Genomic DNA, 23,050 nt, shown 5'->3' on the forward strand with positions numbered 1-23,050 from the left:
TTTTCGATTCGCACCATTGAAACCAGCCAATCAGACGCGTTAAATTCGTTGTTTTATCTAACAAAAAACATCAAAATTTACAAATTTCAATCAAATTCGCATGCAATTCCGCGCACAGCATCTCAGCATGCGATGCCGCGGGAAGGTTACGAAGAATGCAGGGGACATCACCTTCGTCCATGTTGAAATAATCAGCGAAGAAGGCTAACTGGATGGAGGTGCACGCTGGGCTTTACCTACTGGCGGTGGGTGCCGTGGTCGTTGTCGTTGTTGGCATGAAGGCAGGTTTCCGTGCCTTGAACGAAGCTGTCCACGGAAACTTGGGATTTCTTGACTTCGTGCACACTGTTGCTGGAGGTATGCAGCACATCTATCGATCCTTCTTGCTCATTAAGTCTCTGTATGTAGAACTCTCTGTGGTTGGATGCATTCACGTCGTGATCACGTTCTGCTGCGTTGTCGGCCTCGTTCCGCACGACAGCAATGCATTCCGTGCCCTGGATGCTGCCCATCTTGGTGTTTTCTACATCACGCTATCTCTGTCGGCTCATGTTTTCCTCGTCCTGGTGTATCTTCGACCGCGAAGCACGAATTTGGAAGCGCTTTGCCGACGCAGCCCCGGGGAAGTCCTCACGGAAGCTGGAGCTTCCTTGGTTCGCATGCGACATCGGTCTTGCCTCGTCCAATTCTACCATGCCCGATATCACGTTCGACAACTGCACCTCAAGGTGCTCGAGCACTACTTCCTCTGCACGTACGACCTCCCCCGAAGCTTCTCGTTTGCTACGTATGTCGGCAGCATTCAAACGCGACAGTCCGTCCGCTACATCCTCCGCATCGACCCAAGCACTTGGACATTCCTGCTTTTCCTTTTCTGCATCATCTTCATGGGCGAAGCCTTTTCGTCGACTCCACAACGTGTGGTCGCATTTGCTGTGCTGACCTCGCTGCTGGTGGTGTCCACATTCGTCTTGCATCTGTACTTGGTCCGCGTCCTCGATGGCCTCTTTAGACATGTCGTCGGAAAGCGCGGCGATCCCATGGAAGCTGTGCAATGCCTGTCGTCCCATCAAGTACATTCATGCCGACATCATGTAATGTTAAACGATCCATTCTAGGCGCCACCATCGACCACCAACGAATCTCTGCATCGACTTCGTGACGCCGCTGCAACTTGGTGTATCAAGGACAGCAGACTCGTCGGCACGACGGATGATGCAATCTGGTGCGGGCCACAAGGGGCAGCACCTTCCCCAATGCTCCATGCAAAGTCGATCCAGCTACTGGTCCGCCTCACCCTTGTCGTGAATGCATTCCTGATGGCGCTGTTGTGGCCGCTGGTGCTTCCGGCAACCACTTCGGGAGGAGTATGGTGTGCACTTTCACTGAGCGTTCCTTTGTGGATCAATTTGATCGTCTTTGCTCCGGCGATGGTTCACAACGCGGCAATTATCCAAGCTGTGTGGTATGTCGAACGAGAAACGCTGCTTGAAGCCATCGAGCACTTCGAAGAGATGGAGATGCTGAAGATGCACGTTGTGACTCACATGGAAATGTACATGTGGGAGCGCCGACTATGTCCACAAGACGTCGCAACCCTCATCCAGGGAATGGCGGGGAGCAATGACTGTTTTGTTGACCTGCAGATTCTTCAACGGGTGTTCCAAACGACCTTTCATCTGTACGTGGCCTTGCACAAGCTCAAGGCACTGCTTCAGGTCACGTGTAGCGTGGAAGGGGGTTCCCGCTTCAATATCATGGACTTGGTTGCGCTTTTGGAGACTCGCGGACACCGCGGCACTGCTGCCGACTCGGAGGTTTTCCTCTAACGCGCAGGTCAACATATACAATGATACAGTTTCAAATTTATGCAGAGCATAAAATAATACAAGAATTTCATTTACAGAGGATATGTAAAGTGCATCATGATGCGGGAATTTCGCCGGTTTCTGTTTCGAGAGAAGATGAGCTGGTTGTCGAGTTCGCTGCAGTTGGCAGGGGAACTCTTGGAGTCGGTGGACCAGAAGGCTTCTGGAAAGCTTAAGCCGCGTGGCGGTACGAGTTGTATGGGATGCTGTGATTGCGTGCTGATGGGCTGTGTTTGTGTATAGAGGATCGCAAGAAACCCAAGACCGTCAGCGAAGAAGGTATTCATTGTGCCGCGCCGACTTCAGATACCAACGTGCTTGATCTAGCTTGGGAAGTTAAACACACGAGCAGTGGAGGATACGAGGTAGGTGACTTGCTTCTGTCGAGCTTTCTGATGCTCAAGTGCTGTGACGTATTAGGACTCAACACACCATAATCTGCATGTGTCGACAGAATTCGAAACACCCAGTCACTCGAGCTCATCGGCACACCAGGCAGCGCCGGCAAGCCCATCTAACGGTGGTCCAGATGCAGATTCATTTTCAGAATGGAGTGAGGTCGACAACGAGAGCAACAGTGGGCTGGTCATGTACGACGAACCACCGTTATCGTCGTCGTCATCCAAGTCGCATCAATTGCCCCCATTGCCCGCTGAGATGCAAAGCATGAAGTCAGAAACACAACGGTATGCTTTGCTAAACCTCGACCCACGGCAACCTGCATCCTTGTATTGCCTGGGAACGCATAGTCTTCGTCGCGAGAACGCCAAGTTGCGCAACGACCTGTCGTCGGTGGAGCGCCAGTTAACCAACTCGACCGAGCAGCTCAGCGTATGCCAGGAGGAGCTCGAAGCTCTGGACAAGGAATGCATGGACAAGATCAAGTGTCTCGAACAGCAAGTGCGTGTTCACCTCCATCCGTCGCTATTTCCCAACGACGCTAGATTGCTCAAATGGGACGCGAAAAAGCTGCCGATGAAGCTCAATTTGTTGCCGCTCTCGGTGTCAAAGACGCCCATGTTCACACCCTTGAGGCAGATCTGGCATCATACAAACAGCTCGTCCAAGAGTGCGCATTTTCATGTTCTTCCGCCCTCAATTTCCCTCACATCGATGCGATAGACATGTCGCCGAGGCGGCAAAGCTGAAGCAGTCCATCGAAGAGCTTACGAACACAAGGGAAGAAGCGTGGACTCACGCGGCGAGGTACACGTTCTCCATGTTTTTGCACAGCAACCAAATTGGGTCTAGCGGAGAGGCGCAGCTACTACAACAGGTGGCTTCCCTGCAAGAAGAGCTCAAAGATGCAGCGGTCGCCCATGCGCAGCTCAAGAAGGAGTACGCAGACGCAAAGCAATCCATGTATGCAAGGCAATGCACCCTCGAGGCGACCAATGCAGAGCTCACCACACTAGTCGCAAAGCGCGAACACAGCGCAAAACCGTCGGCCCCAGTACGCTGTTGCGTACCGTCGTCCTGATTTTGACGTGGCGGCGGCGTAGAGCCCGACGCACGCACACCGTGCCCTTCAGGAAGCACAGGAAACCCTGGCGTCGACGAAGAAGTTGCTCCACGAAGAATGCCGCAAAGCGATGCTGCAAGCCCAAGAAATCCACAAGTTGACGGGCGATATGGCAGCGCTACAGACTATGCTGGTGCAAAAGGAAGCGTCCCATCACGCGACCGTGTTGAACTTGCAGCAGCAACTGCAGGACCGTGCTGCGTTGCAGTCGAAGCCGACCCCTTCTGTGCCGTTGATGGCGGCGGTGGCACCTGACGGACAAATGCAAGCCATGACTCGGCGACTCCTCGAAAAGCAAGAGCAGCTGGATGCGCTACGAGGTCGATACACGACCTTGGAGGTTCGATTCAATGACCTGAAGGCCGCCAAAGATGCCCAAGACAAGGTAGAGAGCATGCGTGTCGGGGGAATCTCATTCCACATCTAGAATGACGACTTGGAGCTAAGTGTTCGATCTGTACGGACCCCTCGCGGCGGAAACTACCACGGTCGACCGCGCCCAGCGCCCCACAAGGTCGCAGCTTGTACGTGTCCCCCATGATGCAGCCACAAGAGGACAAGGAACCTCACGGGATGTCTAGTGGAAGCCGTGGATCGATGGCTTCTAAGCGTGGGGCGATTCCTTCGGGCGTACCCTGAAGCCCGACTTGCTTTATTGGGGTATCTCGTGCTGCTGCATCTGTGGGCGTTTGTGATTTTGGGCTTCCACACGAGCCACCTGAATGAAGAAGTAAAAGCGAAAACGGCCCCGTAGTGTACGCTACGGTGTATTCGATAATGTATTGTGAGTGTGGCGCACCTTCCTTTCCGTGCTCTGTAGATGCCATCGCACCATGCTGTGGACCAATGCCAAGACTACACTGACACAGGAATAGCGAGTTCTAACGGCGTCCCGACGCACACGGGCCAAGCTTACGTTCACGAGTTCGTCTTTGCGTGCCTGTGCGAAAGTCCTTCGTCTTGTCGGGGTGGTCTCCCGCATGGGGGCATGCAGCGGCGACCTTCGCAGCGGCGTTTCGTCGCCGATGCCATCGGAATAATAAAAATGAATACAGCAATCGAATACAAAATACAAGCTTGATAAAATTCTTTCAATATAATGCGTATCGTAATGCTGTGTGTTCCACTGGGTGCAAAACCGCCGACGTTGGGGTCCCATGGCATCCGCGCCGACTCTGTACACGATGGACCGGGAAGCTCGCTTGGCTGGCCAGCCAGAGAATGACGAGACCAAGTGGCTACGGCGCTGTCTGCCTGTATTCGTCCAACCCCAGGTTGACCTGGATAACGAGAACCATCTGATCAAGATCCTCTATGCGTTCGACCGCAACTCGATGGACGCGACGCTGTCATGCCACCTCTGTGTCATCTTTGCTGGCGAATCCTCGTACAATCGCAAGCACGAACACAAACACAACTCCTTCGCCACGCTATTGTACCGGTCTTTCAACCGACACGCATACGAACGCACGGCGGACATCAACTACATGGAATTCCGTGGCGTCGACCTCACTCCAGATGCAGCGCAACCGTGGCAAAGCATCTACACCGAAGATCACTCGGGGGTACTGTTTGGCGCATGCGCCGTCTCATCATCGCGTCTTGTGTAGGCGCAGCGATGGTCGCAAGGAGACAAAGCCAACATTTGCAACTGGTTTTCCCTCATGCATCACTACGAGACGGAAGTCCCGGTGGAAGAATGGCACATCGCAAGCAACTCGGCTCGGCCGTATGTGTACTTGAACACGTGCAACCACATGATCGGCGAGACGGACAACAACCCGCACCTGCCAAAGCACGAATGGATCAACTATCAGTTCCAAGAAGGCGATGCGTACGACGCGTTGGCTTGGGTGAAAGAGCACATTCCAACCAAGACGAATCTGTACTCGATTTGCTGTTGCTGCTGGGCCAGAAACGGCGGCGGCTGCTGCGACCGCCACGTCATCGCTTCCAGGCACCCCAAGCTGCACGGTTCGCCGGACAAGACGCATTACATTTTGCATGAAGATGACCCCGACAACGTTGTTCCGGCGCCGAAAGCAGTCAAAACGTTGAAACAAAAGCGAGGCTTTTAACTTAATGCCTCCCCATGCGAACCATTTTCCGTTCGAGCGACCTTGTTTGCGCATGCACTTGGGTCACCGGTGGCGCCCGACGCAATGTTTGCCTATCCCCCACGGCACTCCAGCGATCGTTCGTCTTACAGGTGTGTTGAATCACACGCAGAAACTTCCAGCCATCTCGGAGACACAAGCATCCCATGGAATGCAGTGCTGTTGGAGACAACGGAGTCCTGTCCCTCGAGTTCGCCCCACATAAACTCCATGTCCATGATCCCAGGATGCAATTCCATTGCGAGGAAGACCGCCCACATAGCACCTCGAATCAAACGAAGTTGCAAGCCCCGCTTACAGGATATCAACAGCATTCAACTGTAGCCCAGGGGCGTCGATTTCGCGACCAACGTCTCGACGACACGAATACAAGAAAACCAAGAGGACCCACACTACACTTTATCCTCGTCGAATGGCGCAGTCTTTCGATACATCACAGCAACGATTCGCATCACATGCGCCATATGTACGCCTCGCAATCGACAATGCACCAGTACATTCAAGAAGGACACACTGGACACGACCAAGTCGAGCTCTATCGACGCCGCGCCTTATGTTGGCTTCACTGGGGGCGTTAGATCTTGAGGCGCGTACCGATCGGCTTGGATCGGTGGCGTGAGGCCGTGCGTGTACGTCCCTTCGTTCATCGCGAGCATGGTGGCGTCCCAGTCGGACCAGAGTTGCTTGAGCTTGCGAAACACATCGGGCAGCCGATTTTTCAAGTTGCCGCGTTCGCGGGGATCCTCGACAATGTCAAACAGAAACTCGTTGTCGTTGATTTTGAGGTACTTGTACTTGCCGTCGCGAATCGCGCGTTGTCCGTGCGCTTTGTACCGCCAACAGAGCGTTCGGTCGTGCTCTGGAGCACGATGCTGCAGAATCGGGAGCAAGTTCTCGCCGTCCGTGGGAAATTCGCGGGTCGGCTCGAGCCCAGCGGCGGCGAGCAGCGTCGGCAGCCAGTCCATCGTTGCCATCACCTGGGTCGACACGTACGGCGTCGGCAGCCCTGCGGGCCACCGCATGATGGTCGGCACCCGCAGACCGCCCTCGAGAAGCTCCGTCTTTTGCCCCGTGAACGGCCAGGTCTTGCTGAACCGTTCGCCGCCGTTGTCACTCGTGAACACGACAATCGTGTTGTCGCTAAGTCCTGCCCCTTCAAGGGCATCCAAGACCTGGCCCACGGACTTATCCAATGCTTCGACCATGCGGCCGTACGTGGCTTGGGTGCCACCGTCGTAATGGAAGATGCTCGTTAAGTTTTTGGACACTTCTTCATCGTCTGGACCTTCCCAAGGCCAGTGCGGAGCCGTGAAGTGAAGCGACAGGAAAAACGGCTTCTTCGTGCGATCCGGATCCGTCACGAATGCAGACGCTTCGTCCGCCAGGATCTGCGTGTAGTACCCCACACGATGGACGGGAGTCTCGCCCTCCCACAGATCGCGCGCGACGTGGTCGCCGACACCAGGCTTGTGTGTGAAGTAGTCGATCACGCCGCTTAGGTTACCAAAGAAGCGATCGTATCCGCTTTTCAGCGGGCCGAAGGTGGGTAGTGGCCCGAGATGCCACTTGCCGAGGAGCGCCGTGTCATAGCCAGCGTCGCGAAGGATGGACGGAAGTGTTGGGTGGTCTGGCGGCAATCCAATCGGACCACGAGGTCCTACCGACGTTGGGATCGGCTCCTCCAAGCCTCCTGGCAGCCGGTACTGGTATCTTCCTGTCATGAGCGCGAAACGCGTTGCCGAACACACGGCAGAGTTGGCGTAGGCTTGGGTGAACCGGATGCCTTGCGCAGCGAGTTGGTCGAGACGAGGCGTCGTGTAGTCGACTTGGCCATACACACTCAGGTCTGCCCACCCGAGGTCGTCGGCCATGATGAAGATCATGTTTGGTTTCTGGCGTTGCGTCGCCATGGCATTCAATTCCAAAGTGTTCGTGCATGAGTTGGCCTCGTCAATGCACCAAGGACATCCGGCCTACTTGATATTTGTATTGGGATTTACTCTTTAGGTTCTTCCCAATCTCGCCATCACTGCGACATCCGTCAATGTCGGAACGAACTGGCGGCCGTTGTTCGAGCTCAACGAGTGAGTGCTAGTAGCATTCATTAAACCATAAGGCTTGAGCCCCCTTGGATGAAGACGAGTACCATTACAGCGCCACCAACCTTACGTTCTTCACCCCTTCCTCGGGGTCTCCGTCGGAGCCCAAGCCCCCAGAGTCCCCCCCCGAGTAACAACTCGTCAGGGGCAGAACAGTCGTTAGTTAACTCGCCGTGGAGTGCTTCAGAAAGGGGGTGGTCAAGGCCGAGCGATCGATGTTGTGGATTTAGCTGTTGGTTTGATACGCCGGGGCGGCTGGCTGGGGGCGAACGTCTGGCAAAGACTCGATTGGCTAAAAGTTGGGGATTTTAAACTATTTTTCGAAATTCGAATGGCCTAATTTTGCCCAATCAAATCGTATAGTTGAAGCGAAGCGATCTTTCCATCATATCGTGCGCATTCTGCGTTTGGTAGCTTGTTGTTGCGCTGTCGATGGACCTTTGGCGACAACTGAGTGCGTACTGGGGCGCCCCCAGTGATGTCGAAGAGACTGAGGAGCAGAAGTTCAACCGCGAGCGTCGCCAGGCGAAGCTTCGCCTCCTCAGCCGCAGCCAACGTGGCGTCATTCTTGATGACCTCAAGGCTTCCGTGGCCGAAGTTCTGCAGCTGGTGCTCCAACAACAACAAGCCGCGCAAGCGCATGCTGCATCATCTGTCACAATGGAGAGCACCGACGACGACAAGCACAAGAAACCGCTTCTTCTCAACGACGACCTTCCCGCTGTATCCAAATTGTGCGCGACGTTGGATCGATGTTTTTCGCATGGTCTGCGCCGCGTAGAGAACGACGACCAGCAAACAGTAAAGTTCTTTGGTTTGCTTAAGTGGACGTGCACTCGATTGGGCGCGATCCATCAACAGCGCATGGCGTGCGGCGAGGACGGTGCGGGAAGCGCAAACCTGTCCAAACAAGCCGTGCAGCTCGCCACTTCATCGTTGGAGCCCGAGCTTCCACGCAACGTGCGCGGGTTTCTCGCGTGTGTTCGCACCGCAAATGATCTGTCCAACGTTCACCAGGACGAAGGAAAGGTGCGGGCATTCATTCGCCAAGCACTCAACACGCACATCCTCTTGGAATGCATGAAAGTGACCCTCAACGACGCCAACCAAGACCTCCTCGTGTCCTACTTCACCGAGCATGCCCTGTTCCGCCAAAAGGTACAAGCGATCCATTTCACGATTGCCATACTTGCGCCATAACGTCTCGTGGGTAGGAAGAGGTCGCTGTGTTTCTCGAGTTGCTCGACGGCCTCGACACGCTCTCGTTCGGTTTTCTCGTGAATGACCCGCGCTTGGATCTTTCGCCTGACATCCAGCCATTCCTCACCCCATTGCCCAAACCGATGGCGCAAGTCGCCGCGGCACCGCCCGCTGACCTGATTGACCCTGAGGACATGGTGCAGGGCCGCGTTCGTCTCTCCGGCGAGGACTACGAATGCAATCTCCTCGCGGCCAAGTTGATGTCGTACCGTCAACTCAACCACGAATTTGACAAGTCCACGAATGGGAATCCACTAGCAGATGTGCTGCTCAAGGCCAAGACGTCCCAGGCCCTAGATGACGCCACGTCGGCCGTCTTGCGGTTCCTCGAGATCGGTCTCCCCGAGTACGACGTGTTTGGCGCGCCGTTGCTCGAAGTTGTGTGCAACCCCTTCTTGTGCGGCCTCGCTCGCTTCGACACGTCGTTGGGGCTCCCGGACGTAGTCGAAGCGTGCGTGTGCTACTTGCATCGGAAACTGGCCACCCCCGGCCTCTTCCAAGTTCATCTTGCATCGGAGCACGTGCTGGACCTTCGTGACGCCATTGAAGAGCTCGGTGGGTTCCACAAGAGCATGGCGATCGATCCGCATGAAGTCATTTCCGTCCTCCTGCAATACCTGTGGGAGCTGCCGGACCCGTTGCTCACGGAAGATCGAGTTGATGCGTTCCTTGCCGCGGCCAAGGCACCAGACGACAAACAAGCGGTGCGCCATCTTCGACTCCTCGTCAACGACCTTCCGTGGTTTGTCAAGCCAATGCTCGAACGCCTCTTGCACTTGTTCTCGCGCGCCTTAGAGCCTGACATGAGTTCGAAGAATGGCCTGAACCCACAGTCTTTGAGTCTCCTCCTCGCGCCGCTCCTTCTCCGAGCGACGAGGCCGTACCGATTCTCGGAACTGGATGAACCTGCCACCCGCCGATTCCCTTTGGCCGGGCATGTACCTGTCAAGCACCGGTTTCCGTCGACAGTACGTCTATCTCCACGCAAACGCTGGGAACGAGTGGGGACTGAGTCTATGTGCGTAGGTGTACAACGAGTACCCGAGCGAGATTGCTGAACGCCTCGCTGCCGAAGCCCAGGCAATGCGCAAACTCAAGCAACAAGCCGAAGAGGGTGCAGGCGTTGTCGAGTTACTGATCCTGAACCAAGCAACGATTCTCCACGACGTGCGCGAGGAAATGACGGTGCGTCGATCCAAGTTACAAGCCAAAGTCGAAACGATGGAAGGCGTGCGCAGTCGGTTGGACGTCCACATAGACATCACGCAGGAGTACCATGCCACAATGCTGAAGAAGCTGTGGGACGGTCTCCTTCCGCTGGACGAACACGCTGCAGATTACTCGGCCAACTTGGCACTGGAAACTGCCTCAACCGTCGACGTGGCGGCCTTGCTTCGGTCGTCCCGGTGGCTGCAGAGCGGGTTCCACACCAAGGATCCGCTCGGCGGGTTCCGCGGCGGTGGCCTCTTGTCGCTTGAATGCCTCGTCTACTTTGTCCACGAGTACAAGGATAAAGCGCAGACGATGATGGCGAAGAACGCCCTGTCCGGTGGCAACCGATACCCGTTCCCGGTGGCCGCGATCAATGTGATGCGGATGATGTTGAAACTCCTCATGCTGGATGCCGCCCCTGCCACGAGCAGCTCGCTGATCCTGCACTCTGAAACGGGCGTCGACACCGTCCTGACGATGCAAGTCGCCGAACGTGTGTCTCGCACGCCGTTTTGGAAGGTGTTTGACGACCCGAAGGCGTTCGAGCGCCTCTTCAGCATGGCGTTCATGGTGCTAGACCTGCATTGGTTGCGCTCTGGCGCGACACAGATGGGATTCAATCCAGTCTTGGACACGACGAGGCGGCAGATGGGCTGGCTCCTGGAGCAGGCGCCGCAAGACATCGACGAGATGTGGATGACGTGGATGCAAGTGCGCGAAGGCACGGTGAAGAAGGTTGTGAATGTGATCCCGGGCAAGCTGCCTCATCACGTGTCCAGTCGCGAAGACTGCACACTCGACGACGACGACGCCATGGACGCCGTCAGCGACCAGCTCCTGCAGCAACTCCAGGAAAAAGACAAGGAGCGAATGGTGAACCAAGCCAAGTTTCTCGAAGAGAAGCTCGGCGCCCTTGCTGTGCAGCCGCCTGCATCCGACAAAACCGCATGCGCAGCGTTCCCAGAATTTGACATGCCCCAAGACAGCCTCCTGAAGCTATCGCCACTGGATATTGATGCCATCTAAATTTACGAAAACTGAATGCTGAATTGCGACGTTAAGAGTCCTTCCAGTGCACGAGGAAGAGACTCTGTTGTAGAACGGCACGTGTGCACATCCGAACGACTGGTCCGTCGGCGCATTTGGACAAAGGACGTGGCTTGTCCCGAGAGCGCCACGATCGAAGGCATGTAGGTAGAAAGCGTTTGTGTTTAGTCGTAACCCTGGCGCATTTTCATCTCTGTCTCGGATTTCCATGTCTTGAAGTCGCTGCCAATTCCCGACTGACCCTTAAGACGCTGCTGCTTGACGCGATCTTTGCCACTGGTCTTATCCCCGTCGCCGCCTTTTCGCTTGTGCGAGTTGCTCTCACCCGACTGCTTTTGATGGTGGCGTGGCAAGTGCTTTGTTCGCTTCGGAATATCTTGATCGACACCGGGAAACTCGAACATAGAACCCACCTTTGCTTTGGCTTCAGGAGGTGTGTCGGTGCTATCATGGGTCCTTCGTTGCGCAAGCTCCATGGGAGGCGGTGGGAGCTTGGTCAGTGTTTCCTTGTCGATGTCAAACACGTCCAACGAAGCTTTTTTGGGTTTGACGAGGAAGGACGGAGCTTTGGTTTCCTTGAAGATGTCGTCCACTCGCGGAAGAACAATCGACGGTTCCTTCTCTACACGAGCCACGTGCTCGACCTCGTCGTTGTCGAACGAGTCACTGCCGCTGCTGTAGTCTGCCCCGAGCAGCGACATGGCTTGCGAAGGAGTGGAAGCATTGCACGTGTTGGAATTTATTTGTTGCATATCATCCAACCATAACCCTTGAAATTCGATCAAGAAACGTCATTAGTTATTATTCCTCTAGAGTACGGTTTTGATTGGCTAAAATGATATCTAATTCCGCCGTGGTTGAAATCGAAACGCAAGCGCCACACAGCGCCATTTTTGCTTTACACACGAGGGACGTATGATCCCGTTGGGACGAAAACCAGATTCGGCGCCGCGCCGCCTTGGCGTGGGGTCTTCGCGCGGCACGACATCGCTGGTGGGACGAGGACCGAACTCGCTACCAGCCGCCAACAACTCCCAGACTTTCGACGAGGATTTTACGCTTCGGTTCATCCCGTCGATCAAGCAGTACAATATTGGAAGATTCAACGAAGGTCAAATGCCAACGTTGTCGAAATGTGTGCAGCCTATCAAGATGTTCAAGGAACCTGACCGGGAGATCGAGGACGATGAGGAGGTCAAGGAAGAGCCACAAGGATGGAACCCTGCTTTGCGGAAGAAACGACGACGACGACGCAAAGACAACCGTATTAAGAACTGGATCATCCAAGAAAACGACTCGAAGACGCTGTTCTCCGGTACGGTGGAAGGCGGTGTCACATCGTCGTACATGTTGATGGTGAAGGTCCCGAACAAGAACGAGTTTCAGATGTTTCCTGTGGAGGACTGGTTCCGATTCAAGAAGCCTATCTCGTATCCGACCCTGACTTTGCAAGAAGCTGAGAGCTTGGCGGTGGAAAAGAAGCGCGCAGTCGAGCGTTGGGTGATGAAGCACGAGAAGAAGGATGGGAATGACGTCGCTCCGTCGACGTCGATGATCACGGGCGCCCTGCGCACTGTTAAGCCGCCTGACGACGACGATGGTGGCACTATATTTGCCGAGCCCAAGGCACCACGACGTCGTGGCGGCGCCATTGCGAAGAGAGCAAGCGAAGTGGATGCGACTGGTGATGACGGCGGCGATTTCACTGAAATTTTCAGTGACGACGAAGGGCAGCAAGAAGTGGAAAAGACTAAAAACGACGTCGCGTCCGAGAGCAGCGAGGATGAATTTGAGGACGACGCAACCAAGAAGCCCCTGACCGACGAAGGCAAGGCGCTCCAGGATTTGGTGAAGCGTACAAAGGAACAAAGCGAGAACCCAACGGCGGCTGCCACGGCAGACGCGAACCGCGATGACAGTTCCGACGACGAGACAAAGCAGGACAAGGATACGACCGTAGTCAAGCGCTTTGACTTCTACGGCAATCCTGTCAAGGAGACTGTCCCGGCCGTGACGGCGGCCGGAGCCGATGGAAATGGCGCTGCAGCAGCAAGTGGTGCTGCCGCAACTTCGACCGAGGCCGACTCGTTGAAACGCAAGCATGGTGTTGACGATGGAGATAAACCAGGCGCAAAAAAGCACCAAACTGCGCCAACCACGAAGGCTTCGGCCGTCCCCAAATTGACGGAAGCCCTCATCCAAGAAGAGCTCATTCGTTATGGTGGCCGCATGAAGACGAAGGATTTGATCAAGAAGCTCAAGAAGTTGCTCGTGACTGCGGACGACAAGGCTTTGTTTCGAGACATCGTCCGCACAATTTGCGACGTCGAAGAAGACCCTGTCGATGGTCGCTACATGGTGCTCAAACCTCAGTTTCGCTGAGGATCGTTCGGCCGTAGCTGTGGCTATTTTTTTCACCAGGACAACTTTGATAATTCTTTAAATATTTGCATATGTAAATATTGTCGTTGGTTTGAGTTTTTGTAGCAACGGATATTTGTTGAACTCACTTCAAACATGGTCGGATCGATTCCAAAAATAATGTGATATTCCTAAAATTTGCAACGAACGCAGTAACCGGAGAACATTCCCAATATATTTCCAATTAACCGGACATCATGTATAAACCAACTTGACCGCATGGGGTATTACAGCGTCGAGGAACTTCTAGCCGAAGAAGAGCGCGTCCAGTGCGTGTTCCAGACTGAGGCAGCGGGATGCGGGTACATGGACCCTTCCATTGAAGGGGATGACATCAAGCCGAACACAAAACTCGAGCTGCCTGTGTGGCTGGCGACGGCATTGGCAAAGCATGGCACGGTCGATGTAAGGCAATGCGCTGGTGAAGTGCGACTCCAAGTTGACGTTCTTCATATGCACGTAGGTGCTCGTCCCAACGTGCCTTAGTGCACGATATCGCAATGTGATCAAGGCAGGTCCATCTGCAGCCAACTTGCGCGATATGAACCCGTACTTCTTTGAATTGGGAAAAGTCTTGCTGCCACTCTTGACAAACGAGTCGGATTCACAAGACATTGAAGACATCTTGCGCATCGCGTTTGGTAGCGAGCGGTACAAGCAGATTCTGGACCAGTCCATGAACTCTTTCGACGAAGACACGACCGAGTTCACTCGAAAACTCACAGAGTTCGAAAAGGATTTGTACGCCGCTGGGGTAAACGATGCACAGGACTTCCTTCGGTGGCGCGAACGAAAGAACGACATCATTGAAAGCGCCAAGGTCACTCAGATCAAGAAACGCAAGCGAACCCACGCTTAACTCAGCACGAACTACATTGAAGACTGAACCCATGCAGTTGGCAACGTGAAATAGTATTATCTTCCCCAATTGCTAAGTCGCCGTCCAGCATACCAGATACATGAAATAGAGAAGTGAAAGGATTCAAATAGATGAAAATGCGACGTTCATTTGATGTAGAATGTTAGTCATTGCCGCTGATTGGCCGGTGGAATGGTTTGGATTGGTGGAGTCAAGTTGCAGCCATACTCTTGCACGAGCGTCGGCCGCGCCGCGATGAGCACTCGGTTGTTTGTGCAGAACCTCCCGTTGTATGTGGACGATGAGAAGTTGCGAAAGCATTTTGGTGCGCACGGCGAAGTGACAGATGCATGCGTTGTCAAGACGAAAGAGGGCAAGTCCCGGCGCTTTGGGTTTGTCGGATTCAAAACAGAAGCTCAAACGACCGCTGCACAAAAGTTCTTTGACAAGTCGTTCATTGACACAACACGCATCAATGTAAAGGTGGCCCAGCCACGCGAGTCGGAGGAACTCGACCGTCCATGGAGCAAGTACTCGAAAGGCAGCTCGCGGTACAAGGAGAAGGACGTCGTTGCTGTGGACGAAGACACGAGCAAGGTTGACCTGAACTCAGCAAAAGTCACCAAGGACAAAACACCCAAGGAAACAGGAGGGTTTGATGAGTTTGTAGAGACGATGCAGCCTCGTTCAAAGACCAAGTTCTGGGCAAACGACGACGTGGTGGATACTGAAGGCGGCTCTGCGACGGACAGGATGAAGGCGGACCTAACTGGCGGCGATGAGTCAGATGAAGAATACCAGGACCTGGACAAGATTCACGACGTCAAGGCCGGCGATGAAGATAGCGATGACGACAGTGGGGACGAAGGCATGGACAAATCCAAAGCCTCGACGACCAAAAAGCCCATGACCGACTTGGAATTTTTGAAGTCCAAGACTGTGCGTCGCATGATCGACAGTGATGAAGAAGACAACGGCGAAGTCAGTAGTGGCGAAAGCGATGACGAAAGCCAAGACGGCGAACCCAGTGGTGAACTCAGCGATGACGACAACGCCGTGACCAAACTCGACAGCACGAAGAAGGTCCCAAAACAAGGAGATACGAGCGAGGCGGTCGAGTCGTCGCCGCGCTTGTTCATTCGCAATCTGCCATACAGCTGCGTCGAAGAAGATTTGACTGAGTTGTTTGCTGGCTACGGCACGATCGTCGAGCTCCACATGCCCCTGGACGACAACAAACGGACGAAGGGGTTTGGATTTGTTTTGTTCCAAACGACAGCGGAAGCCGAGGCGGCGCGAGCGGCGTTGGACGGAAAGCCGTTCCAAGGACGATTGATGCACGTCCTGCCAGCCAAGGCCAAACTCGAGCCCGTCGTCGACACGTCCGACAACTCTACCTTGACGTACAAGCAGCGAAAAGAAGCCGAGCGAAAGGCCCTTGCCAACACGAAAGTTGGCTGGAATGCTTCGTACATTCGAGGAGATGCGACGGTTGATGCCCTCGCCAGTCGATTGCAGGTACCCCAACGAGAGTGTCCATGGGTTGTGGCCATCAAGCCATCGGTCATCGAACTTGGCTTGCACCACTGCTCCCTTGGACGGAGTTGCGATGGTGCTAAGCGATTGCTGCTTGCGTACATGTAGGTGAACAAAGGCGACATTTTGGACAAGGAGTCGGGCAACATGGCGGTGCGACTAGCCATTGGGGAGACCATTTTGCTCCAGGAAAACCAAGCGTTTTTTGAACAAGAAGGAGTCGATGTCAAGGTCCTGCCTACTCATGGCTTCATCCAATGGTTTGGAACCTTGCAGTGGGTCTCACTGCTTCGTTTGTAGGTCATGGAAGGCGCGGCGGCCAAGAAATCGAATGCTGAGCGCAGCAACACGGTGCTCCTGGTCAAGAACTTACCTTTTTCGACAGACGAAACCGCGTTGGCACAGCTGTTTCGCACTCACGGCGAACTCGCCCGGTTCGTCCTGCCACCGTCAAAAACGATGGCGCTAGTCGAATTCATGGAGCCGTCCGAGGCTCGCAAAGCATTTCGCACGCTCGCGTACAAGAAGTTCCAGCACGTTCCGTTATACTTGGAATGGGCGCCCGTCAAAGTGTTCAAGGCACCGGCGACCATGACGTACAGCGAGAAGCTCAAGGTACCAACCACTTCCCTCTCCACGCAACTTTGGCGCCGTGGACTGATGCCGTGCGCCAGGCGGCCGGGAACAGCACCAGCGGTGGTGGCGCGTCGGCGGCACGACCAGACGTTGAGGCAGACAACGTGACCGAGCTGGACAACACGCTGTGCGTGAAGAATCTCAACTTTTCAACGACGGAGGCCGTGCTGAAGGCCGCGTTTGAAAAGGTACGAACTTGGTCCTCCTTTTATGAACGAGATCGAGTTCACCGATGCGCTGTAGTATGGCACTCTCCGCAAAGTGACGATCGCGCGCAAGAAAGACCGCCACGGGAAGTTGAATCTCTCGATGGGGTTTGGCTTTGTCGAATTCAGCACGTCGGCGGCCGCGAAAAATGCCATGCAAATGTTGCAAGGCAACTTGCTTGAAGGACACGCCATGGATATTAAGTTATCGAGGAAGCAACTCCAGCCCGTGAAAGCTAAGCCAGCCAAGACTGAAACCCCCAAAACCAAAGTCATTTGCCGCAACATTGCGTTCGAAGCCACAGTGAAGGACGTCCGCGAGCTGTTTGCCGCATTTGGGCAGCTCAAGACTGTACGCATGCCCAAGAAATTCGACGGAAAGCATCGAGGTAAAACACCGTGCCGGCTCGTTCGTGATAGGCCTCTGGCTAGGGTTTGCCTTTATTGAGTTCCTTACCGAGGCGGAAGCCACGAGCGCGTTCGCCGCGCTGTCGTCGTCACATTTGTACGGCCGCCACTTGGTCTTGGAGTGGGCAGAGGATGCAGATGACCTGGAAACGCTTCGCGCGAAAGCCTCGCGAGATCTCAATTCCATTCAAGGTAGGTGAGTGCGGAGGCGAAGTCGACTCTCACGGGCAGTCGTGAAATAGATGGGCAACGCGCAGCGAAACGGCGCAAGAATGCCGACGATATGGAGGACGACCAAGAATTTTAAGTATTAATAGAGGCTGCTTTAGGTCTCTCTTGTCTACGGCGATGCGTGCGGCGGCAGGATTTCCTCCATCTCCGATTGCCCTGGTGTCAGTCATCCCCATATTTCATATTGGCGATCTTGCAATGCATTTGATTGGCTAAAATTAAGGCCATTTCAGCCGCACAGGCGACGACATCCGGATAAATCACCAATATTAGAAAAATACGACTGTCTTACACTGATGCCTTCGTACATTTTAATTAGAGTAGGGGAAGGCGATGATGGGATTATCCGGATGACTGCGCCAAACCCACGCGGATTGACTACGGAAGAAGGCAGCGTTCGTCATGAGCTATTGGATTGTAGCGGTGCCGAACGAAGGCAACAACTCAAGCGACTCGACCTTCAATGAGCTCAAAGCAGAAACCGCGTCGTCGAAGAATGACTTGGCCGGTACGAAGTTGTCATGTAAGATCGTCGACGGACTCATGCCACGTCGCGATGACAGAGCTGTTCCGCTTGGAATTGCCGTCGGACTTGCTTGTCGGCACATTGGACTCGCTCATGGTACGTTCCGCGTGTGTGTACAAAGAGCGGTTCTTGATCGATCCTTCCTCCGTAGACTCTTGGCGAGGACATGCAACGCGTTGATCTTGTCGTGGAAGGCGCAGTGCGGAAGATCGAGCGTCAATTCTACGAACTGAACAAGGGAGGCGAAGCGCTCACTGTCGATGGCGGTACTTCAATCACTGAATATGCTTCTTCACGACTGATGGACGCAACCGTAGTTCCCGTGGAACGTTACTTGCATCACTTTTCGTGGGATGAAGCGAAGCATCCCCACCGTCGCCCATTGTCGGAGATTGTGTCCATCATTCAATCGGTAGATGAATCTACCCCATTCCTTGTCACGTACTCGCGCTCATCTTCCTTTGTTGGATGCAGTCGATTGGCAAGATCGAAGAAGAGCTGAAGCAGCTCAGCACACGCTACACGGAGAAGAAGCAGCAGTTGTCGCTCCACCAAAAGAAAAAGGGGTTGGTTTTGCACGCATGATGACCCTGACAAGCCTGTCATGACTTCGTTTGTGAGGTAGTGGCAACTTGCTCGTGACCAACCTGGCGGAAATTCTGACCCCCGACATCGTCAAAACATCCGACTTTGTCAATACCGAGTACTTGCAAACTCTCGTGGTTGTCGTCCCCAAGTACGGTCGCACGCCTCCCATTAGAGTCGTGCGGTCATGCCGTTCATGTTTTGTAGGTCGCAAGAAGAAGTGTGGTTGCAAGAGTATGCAACGATTGGCGACGGCATTGCCGAATACGGCCCCAAGCAATCGCGGGGCACGGTCAAGGGCTCCCCCGTCGTTCCCAACTCGTCGCGGTATGTGGTCATTCGACAACCGATCGGGTGTGTAACCATTCGGGCGCAGAAAACTGCTAGAAGAAGGCGACGCGTGCTTGTACACGGTGACAATTCTCAAGGGACAATACCAATCTGGGTCGTACGACCAAGACGGAAACTTTGAACCAGGCACGTTGTTGGATTACGTGGAGAAGTTCAAGCAAGCAGCGCGTGAGAAGCGCTTCACGGCGCGCGACTTCACCTTTGACCCGACCTCCCACGCGACCAACGAGACGATGGTGGCGGAATTGGAAGTCGAGGTACGGCTGCGTTCGCTTGCGACGTGCAAAGAATAACCTCCTCCTGTATGTCGGGGGCTGTTTCGGTGTAGGTGAACCGGTTGTACTCGGGACTCTTGCGATGGTGCAAAGCCCATTTTGGCGAGACCTTTATCGCGTGGATGCATATCAAGGCCGTTCGCACGTTTGTCGAGTCGGTGCTTCGCTATGGGCTGCCCGTCAACTTTGTCGCGTTGCTGTACAAGGTCAAGAACGGCCGCGACAAGAAGCTCCGTCAAGTACTCGACAAGCGCTACGAGCATCTCCAGCCGTCGCAATTTGCCGCTGTCGACGACACCTCGAGCGGGGCCGCCGTCGCCGAGTACTACTCGTACGTGTTCAACGCGTTTACGCCCTTGTCGTTGTAACGACCCGGTCGGGGCGACTCAGAATCAGATCCACTGAGGTCAAACTCAGAATCAGAATCAGTCGACGTGTTGGTGCTACAAGCGACTACTTGTCGTGGACGTCGCGACTGCTTCGTCCGAATCGGACAGCGGGAGGTTGAACACCACGCGCAGGACGTCTGCAATCGTGTGGACGTAAATCAACTCGATCGACGGCAAAGTCGCCTGGACGTCGTCGCCGTCCTTCTTGTTGGCCAACGGCAAAAGCACGCGCGAGATGCCGGCGCGGGCGGCCGCATGAACCTTTTGGGTGATGCCTCCCACAGGCAAAACTACACCACGCAACGTGATTTCGCCGGTCATGGCCAAGTCCACAGGGACAACCCGTTGAGTCACCACCTGACACAACCAAAACAATTCTTGAGACGATCGGGCGAGAGATCGAAAGGACGTACCGACACCAATGCACACACGATCGCGACTCCTGCAGAGGGACCGTCTTTGGGGGTCGCGCCTTCGGGGAAATGGATGTGAAACTCACTCACTTTGGCGAGATCCACTGGATGCAACGAGGGTAAATGTACTTTGAGCCACGTGACAGCCAGTTGTGCCGACTCTTTCATACAATCGCCCAACGTGCCTGTGAGTGTCAGACCAAGTGGACTGGAGCTGCTGCCAGCGTGGGTTCTGTCGTCACAGGGGGAGTTGTTCCATGACTTGAGCACTGCCGACGCCTCCACGAACAAAATCGAGCCACCGGTACTGCTCCATGCCAGACCTGTCGACACGCCTGGCACACCAGCTCGCAGAGCAACTTCGTTTCGCACGGTTTCTTGGCCCAAGACCTCTTTCACCATGTCGACGCTGACCACTTCGGCAGGGGTCTCTCCGTTCACCACTTGCACGGCTACATGGCGACAGATTGAGCCAACCTGCAATACCCCCCCCCATCAGTCAGCAACGCGCGCACAAGCAGTTCGTACCTTGCGCTGGAGGTCTCGTACGCCAGCCTCTCGTGTATAATGGGCAATCACGTACTGCAGCGCATCCGTCGTGAACTCAAGGGGCGCCGTGAGTCCGTGATCCTGCACTTGGCGCGGCACAATGTACTGTTCTGCAATCGCGAGTTTCTCCATCGTCGTGTACCCTTCAATCTGGACGATTTCCATCCGGTCCAAGAGCGGGCGGGGAATCGTGTCCAGCGAATTGGCGGTCGCGACAAACATGACACGGCTAAGGTCAAATGGGACGTTCAAGTAGTGATCTTTGAACGTGTCATTCTGTTGGGGGTCAAGCACTTCGAGCAGCGCGTGAGCGACTGCGTTGTTGGCCGAGTGGCCCTTGACACCGAGCTTGTCGATTTCATCGAGCACGATCAGCGGGTTGGATACCTTGGCACGGTGAAGCGCCATGAGGACGTTACCTGGCATAGCGCCAATGTACGTCTTTCGATGCCCTCGGATCTCGCTCTCATCCGAGACGCCGCCGAGGGCCAGTCGCTGGAGGGTTCGACGCGTCGCGGTCGCAATCGACTGTGCTAGACTCGTCTTGCCAACGCCTGGCGGCCCCACTAGACACAGGATCAGCCCTTTCGCGCGTGCCTTGGGGTTGTGCGTGGTCAAATTGCGCACGGCCATGTACTCGACGAGGCGGGACTTGACCTTTTGCATGCCGTAGTGATCTTTGTTTAGCTGAGTCTGTACCGCCGTCAAGTCTAGTGACGTGGATGTGGAAGGGGAGGATTCGTCGTCGGTATTCGCCCATGGCAGCGAGCAAAAGAACTCCAAGTACTGCAAGATTACGTGATGCTCGGGCTGGTTGGCGTTCATGCGCTTGAGGCGCCTGTGCTCGCGCACAGCCATTTGGAATGTATCTCCGGCCAGATGAGGTTGCAGTGCAATAATCTTCTTCTCCAACGAGCGGACATCATCATCATCGTCGTTGCCCTTCAAACCGTCGTTTTCAGCATCACGAAGGGCGGCGGCAGCGGTCATGGGCTGAGACTTGATTGTCAGGCGGCCAGTCTTTCCCTTGTGGTGTTGCAACAACGCCCACAGCAGCTCCATTCGATGAATCACGTTCACAGCATTGAGCACCATCTGCTTTTCGGCTGCAGATGCTTGGATATGCGCTGCCAGCATGTCTAGCCACACGCTCAACTTGGATCCAATGTTCGGGTCGTTCTGGAAGCGCGGCGCAATCAGCTGCATCGACTTTCCAAGCGACAAACCGGCAGAGACTTGGGAAATGAGTTGCTGAAGAGGAACTTTGGTCTTGCCGTCATATGTGTCCTTTTCCAGTTGAACTGTGGCTTCTAGAAATGGATCGGACTGAGTCAACTCGACGATGCTAACTCGCGCCAGGGCTTGGAGCAGCATCGAGTAATCAAATGATTGGTTCGATCGCGATCGTTGAAGCTGGACAATACGTGCGACAGTGCCTATTTGACCAAGCGTATGGTTGTCCTTCACCCCATGCTCCGTGAACACGCCCACGAGGACGGGTTTCATCTGGGTCGAGTCGAGAGATCGGTGAAATGCGTCCCACAAAGCGTCTTGGACGAGGCGGAGGCTGCTTTCACGTCCAACGGCGATGCGCATGTACGCACCTGGAAAGAGAACAGAGTCGCGGATCGTCAAGATCGGAAGCGTCGACTGCGGAAGTTGTTCCATGCGAGGCGAAGAAAGTAGAGGATTGGATTGGTGATTTCCTGCCGAACGAACATCGTGGAATGAAGCGATGGGATTGGTTGAAATTATCAACTGCGGTGTCAATCCGGATAATCCTTTCTATCCGGTGGTTTTTCGATTGAAGAGCCTCAGCACATAAATTTCAGCCAATCACAGAACTAATCGAGTAGGAAGTGAGCCAATCAGAAGCGACAATTTAGTAAGGCCATCATGCGATTGACAGCATAAGGTGAATGAGGTGAATGTCGGGGGGCGAGATCCACTAAAAGAACGAGGAAGGGTCCACTTGTGAGGTCTACTTGCGTCAACCTCGCTATACCTAATGGCGCTATTTGATTCTGCTGCCTCTTGTTGGCAGAAATACTACGACATCCACAGACACCGTTAGTTTATTCGGCGCTCTGTGTAGAACCCAATGCCTGACGTTTGGTGACTTGGATGGCCTTGTAAGCACGTATCTCATGAGTTGGATATCTCAGAGAGCAAAGTATCATGGCGTCGGGAGACATGCCCTCAGTTATCTCGTCGGCGTTTGCCCAGCGCATGGACTCGACCATGATTGTGTACGGATTTCATACGGATAAGTCTGAAGTTTTGCTGACGGGAGTTTCATCAGTTCTAGCTCTGCATCTAGATCACCTAAACAGAAACAGATTCCGAAAGGTTTCAACGATAAATTTCTTACAATTTCTCGAGATTTCCACCTGCTTGGTCGGGTGACCAACACTTGCGGCCCACGTTTTCGTACCTTTCAAACCTTCGTCTGGCTCGACGAAGCAAACAGGGTCGGTCAGGATATTTTGGATACACTCGACAGAGCCAAGGTGTTTGGACATGAGAGCCCCTGTCGTATC

At 54.4% G+C, this 23,050-nt stretch overlaps 11 protein-coding genes across 16 annotated transcripts; 8 read left to right on the forward strand and 3 right to left on the reverse strand.

Annotated features, from left to right (window-relative positions):
* Nucleotides 1-105: 105 nt before the first annotated feature.
* On the forward strand, nt 106-1,829 carry H310_03566 (hypothetical protein; the record flags this gene model as incomplete). The annotated part of the gene is made up of 3 exons (XM_008867482.1): nt 106-357; nt 409-1,073; nt 1,119-1,829. Exons 1-3 carry the CDS (start codon nt 213-215, stop codon nt 1,827-1,829), a joined length of 1,521 nt encoding a protein of 506 aa, XP_008865704.1. The 5' UTR covers nt 106-212.
* Nucleotides 1,830-1,925: 96 nt separating this feature from the next.
* Nucleotides 1,926-4,245, forward strand: H310_03567 (hypothetical protein; the record flags this gene model as incomplete). 6 transcript variants are annotated; one of them, XM_008867488.1, is made up of 12 exons in its annotated part: nt 1,926-2,055; nt 2,112-2,147; nt 2,196-2,233; nt 2,289-2,554; nt 2,618-2,768; nt 2,813-2,937; nt 2,991-3,074; nt 3,120-3,230; nt 3,284-3,321; nt 3,371-3,775; nt 3,818-3,914; nt 3,972-4,245. In XM_008867488.1, the coding sequence occupies 10 exons, from the start codon at nt 1,926-1,928 to the stop codon at nt 3,643-3,645; spliced, it is 1,254 nt and encodes a 417-aa protein (XP_008865710.1). In that variant the 3' UTR covers nt 3,646-3,775; nt 3,818-3,914; nt 3,972-4,245. The 6 variants fall into 6 exon arrangements, with proteins under 6 accessions (XP_008865710.1, XP_008865709.1, XP_008865706.1 ...); XM_008867487.1 differs by having other exon boundaries at nt 2,289-2,768; XM_008867484.1 differs by having other exon boundaries at nt 3,120-3,321.
* Nucleotides 4,246-4,516: 271 nt separating this feature from the next.
* Nucleotides 4,517-5,499, forward strand: H310_03568 (hypothetical protein). The gene is made up of 2 exons (XM_008867489.1): nt 4,517-4,955; nt 5,001-5,499. The coding sequence occupies exons 1-2, from the start codon at nt 4,548-4,550 to the stop codon at nt 5,466-5,468; spliced, it is 876 nt and encodes a 291-aa protein (XP_008865711.1). The 5' UTR covers nt 4,517-4,547; the 3' UTR covers nt 5,469-5,499.
* A 393-nt stretch (nt 5,500-5,892) lies between these two features.
* H310_03569 (hypothetical protein) lies at nt 5,893-7,453 on the reverse strand. The gene has a single exon (XM_008867490.1). The coding sequence runs from the start codon at nt 7,415-7,417 to the stop codon at nt 6,059-6,061; it is 1,359 nt and encodes a 452-aa protein (XP_008865712.1). The 5' UTR covers nt 7,418-7,453; the 3' UTR covers nt 5,893-6,058.
* A 551-nt stretch (nt 7,454-8,004) lies between these two features.
* On the forward strand, nt 8,005-11,848 carry H310_03570 (hypothetical protein). The gene is made up of 3 exons (XM_008867491.1): nt 8,005-8,764; nt 8,821-9,834; nt 9,893-11,848. Exons 1-3 carry the CDS (start codon nt 8,039-8,041, stop codon nt 11,102-11,104), a joined length of 2,952 nt encoding a protein of 983 aa, XP_008865713.1. The 5' UTR covers nt 8,005-8,038; the 3' UTR covers nt 11,105-11,848.
* On the reverse strand, nt 11,107-11,846 carry H310_03571 (hypothetical protein). Its single transcript, XM_008867492.1, has one exon. It carries the CDS (start codon nt 11,824-11,826, stop codon nt 11,290-11,292), a length of 537 nt encoding a protein of 178 aa, XP_008865714.1. The 5' UTR covers nt 11,827-11,846; the 3' UTR covers nt 11,107-11,289.
* A 170-nt stretch (nt 11,849-12,018) lies between the features above and the next one.
* H310_03572 (hypothetical protein) lies at nt 12,019-13,583 on the forward strand. Its single transcript, XM_008867493.1, has one exon. It carries the CDS (start codon nt 12,041-12,043, stop codon nt 13,505-13,507), a length of 1,467 nt encoding a protein of 488 aa, XP_008865715.1. The 5' UTR covers nt 12,019-12,040; the 3' UTR covers nt 13,508-13,583.
* Nucleotides 13,584-13,745: 162 nt separating this feature from the next.
* Nucleotides 13,746-14,533, forward strand: H310_03573 (hypothetical protein). Its single transcript, XM_008867494.1, has 2 exons — nt 13,746-13,951; nt 14,010-14,533. The coding sequence occupies exons 1-2, from the start codon at nt 13,766-13,768 to the stop codon at nt 14,403-14,405; spliced, it is 582 nt and encodes a 193-aa protein (XP_008865716.1). The 5' UTR covers nt 13,746-13,765; the 3' UTR covers nt 14,406-14,533.
* An 84-nt stretch (nt 14,534-14,617) lies between these two features.
* Nucleotides 14,618-17,522, forward strand: H310_03574 (hypothetical protein). The gene is made up of 7 exons (XM_008867495.1): nt 14,618-15,923; nt 16,050-16,172; nt 16,242-16,556; nt 16,616-16,765; nt 16,821-17,172; nt 17,216-17,383; nt 17,434-17,522. The coding sequence occupies exons 1-7, from the start codon at nt 14,661-14,663 to the stop codon at nt 17,496-17,498; spliced, it is 2,436 nt and encodes an 811-aa protein (XP_008865717.1). The 5' UTR covers nt 14,618-14,660; the 3' UTR covers nt 17,499-17,522.
* Nucleotides 17,523-17,780: 258 nt separating this feature from the next.
* Nucleotides 17,781-19,745, forward strand: H310_03575 (hypothetical protein). The gene is made up of 9 exons (XM_008867496.1): nt 17,781-17,930; nt 17,986-18,044; nt 18,100-18,214; nt 18,266-18,360; nt 18,423-18,514; nt 18,574-18,684; nt 18,741-18,860; nt 18,910-19,141; nt 19,213-19,745. The coding sequence occupies exons 1-9, from the start codon at nt 17,825-17,827 to the stop codon at nt 19,525-19,527; spliced, it is 1,245 nt and encodes a 414-aa protein (XP_008865718.1). The 5' UTR covers nt 17,781-17,824; the 3' UTR covers nt 19,528-19,745.
* H310_03576 (ATP-dependent protease La) lies at nt 19,124-22,191 on the reverse strand. The gene is made up of 3 exons (XM_008867497.1): nt 20,490-22,191; nt 19,962-20,438; nt 19,124-19,905 (listed from the first exon to the last, which is right to left on the reverse strand). The coding sequence occupies exons 1-3, from the start codon at nt 22,176-22,178 to the stop codon at nt 19,603-19,605; spliced, it is 2,469 nt and encodes an 822-aa protein (XP_008865719.1). The 5' UTR covers nt 22,179-22,191; the 3' UTR covers nt 19,124-19,602.
* Nucleotides 22,192-23,050: the final 859 nt, after the last annotated feature.

Source organism: Aphanomyces invadans, assembly GCF_000520115.1.
Source record: "Aphanomyces invadans strain NJM9701 unplaced genomic scaffold supercont1.5, whole genome shotgun sequence".
Lineage (NCBI taxonomy): Eukaryota > Oomycota > Saprolegniomycetes > Saprolegniales > Verrucalvaceae > Aphanomyces > Aphanomyces invadans.

Bases quoted from the DNA above. Each gene is read 5' to 3' on its own strand.
- H310_03571 (XM_008867492.1), bottom strand. From the start codon at position 11,826: ATGTCGCTGCTCGGGGCAGACTACAGCAGCGGCAGTGACTCGTTCGAC.
- H310_03576 (XM_008867497.1), bottom strand. From the start codon at position 22,178: ATGGAACAACTTCCGCAGTCGACGCTTCCGATCTTGACGATCCGCGAC. The intron at 20,439-20,489 runs GTACGAACTGCT...GGGGTATTGCAG, and splicing joins TACGAGACCTCCAGCGCAAG to GTTGGCTCAATCTGTCGCCA. The intron at 19,906-19,961 runs GTACGTCCTTTC...TGGTTGTGTCAG, and splicing joins TCGTGTGTGCATTGGTGTCG to GTGGTGACTCAACGGGTTGT.
- H310_03575 (XM_008867496.1), top strand. From the start codon at position 17,825: ATGAGCTATTGGATTGTAGCGGTGCCGAACGAAGGCAACAACTCAAGC. The intron at 18,215-18,265 runs GTACTTCAATCA...ACGCAACCGTAG, and splicing joins AGCGCTCACTGTCGATGGCG to TTCCCGTGGAACGTTACTTG. The intron at 18,861-18,909 runs GTATGTGGTCAT...ATTCGGGCGCAG, and splicing joins GTCGTTCCCAACTCGTCGCG to AAAACTGCTAGAAGAAGGCG.
- H310_03573 (XM_008867494.1), top strand. From the start codon at position 13,766: ATGGGGTATTACAGCGTCGAGGAACTTCTAGCCGAAGAAGAGCGCGTC. The intron at 13,952-14,009 runs GTAAGGCAATGC...ATATGCACGTAG, and splicing joins CAAAGCATGGCACGGTCGAT to GTGCTCGTCCCAACGTGCCT.
- H310_03569 (XM_008867490.1), bottom strand. From the start codon at position 7,417: ATGGCGACGCAACGCCAGAAACCAAACATGATCTTCATCATGGCCGAC.
- H310_03572 (XM_008867493.1), top strand. From the start codon at position 12,041: ATGATCCCGTTGGGACGAAAACCAGATTCGGCGCCGCGCCGCCTTGGC.
- H310_03574 (XM_008867495.1), top strand. From the start codon at position 14,661: ATGAGCACTCGGTTGTTTGTGCAGAACCTCCCGTTGTATGTGGACGAT. The intron at 16,557-16,615 runs GTACCAACCACT...GCCGTGCGCCAG, and splicing joins CGTACAGCGAGAAGCTCAAG to GCGGCCGGGAACAGCACCAG. The intron at 17,384-17,433 runs GTAGGTGAGTGC...GTCGTGAAATAG, and splicing joins AGATCTCAATTCCATTCAAG to ATGGGCAACGCGCAGCGAAA.
- H310_03570 (XM_008867491.1), top strand. From the start codon at position 8,039: ATGGACCTTTGGCGACAACTGAGTGCGTACTGGGGCGCCCCCAGTGAT. The intron at 8,765-8,820 runs GTACAAGCGATC...TCTCGTGGGTAG, and splicing joins ATGCCCTGTTCCGCCAAAAG to GAAGAGGTCGCTGTGTTTCT. The intron at 9,835-9,892 runs GTACGTCTATCT...CTATGTGCGTAG, and splicing joins AGCACCGGTTTCCGTCGACA to GTGTACAACGAGTACCCGAG.
- H310_03568 (XM_008867489.1), top strand. From the start codon at position 4,548: ATGGCATCCGCGCCGACTCTGTACACGATGGACCGGGAAGCTCGCTTG. The intron at 4,956-5,000 runs GTACTGTTTGGC...CGTCTTGTGTAG, and splicing joins ACACCGAAGATCACTCGGGG to GCGCAGCGATGGTCGCAAGG.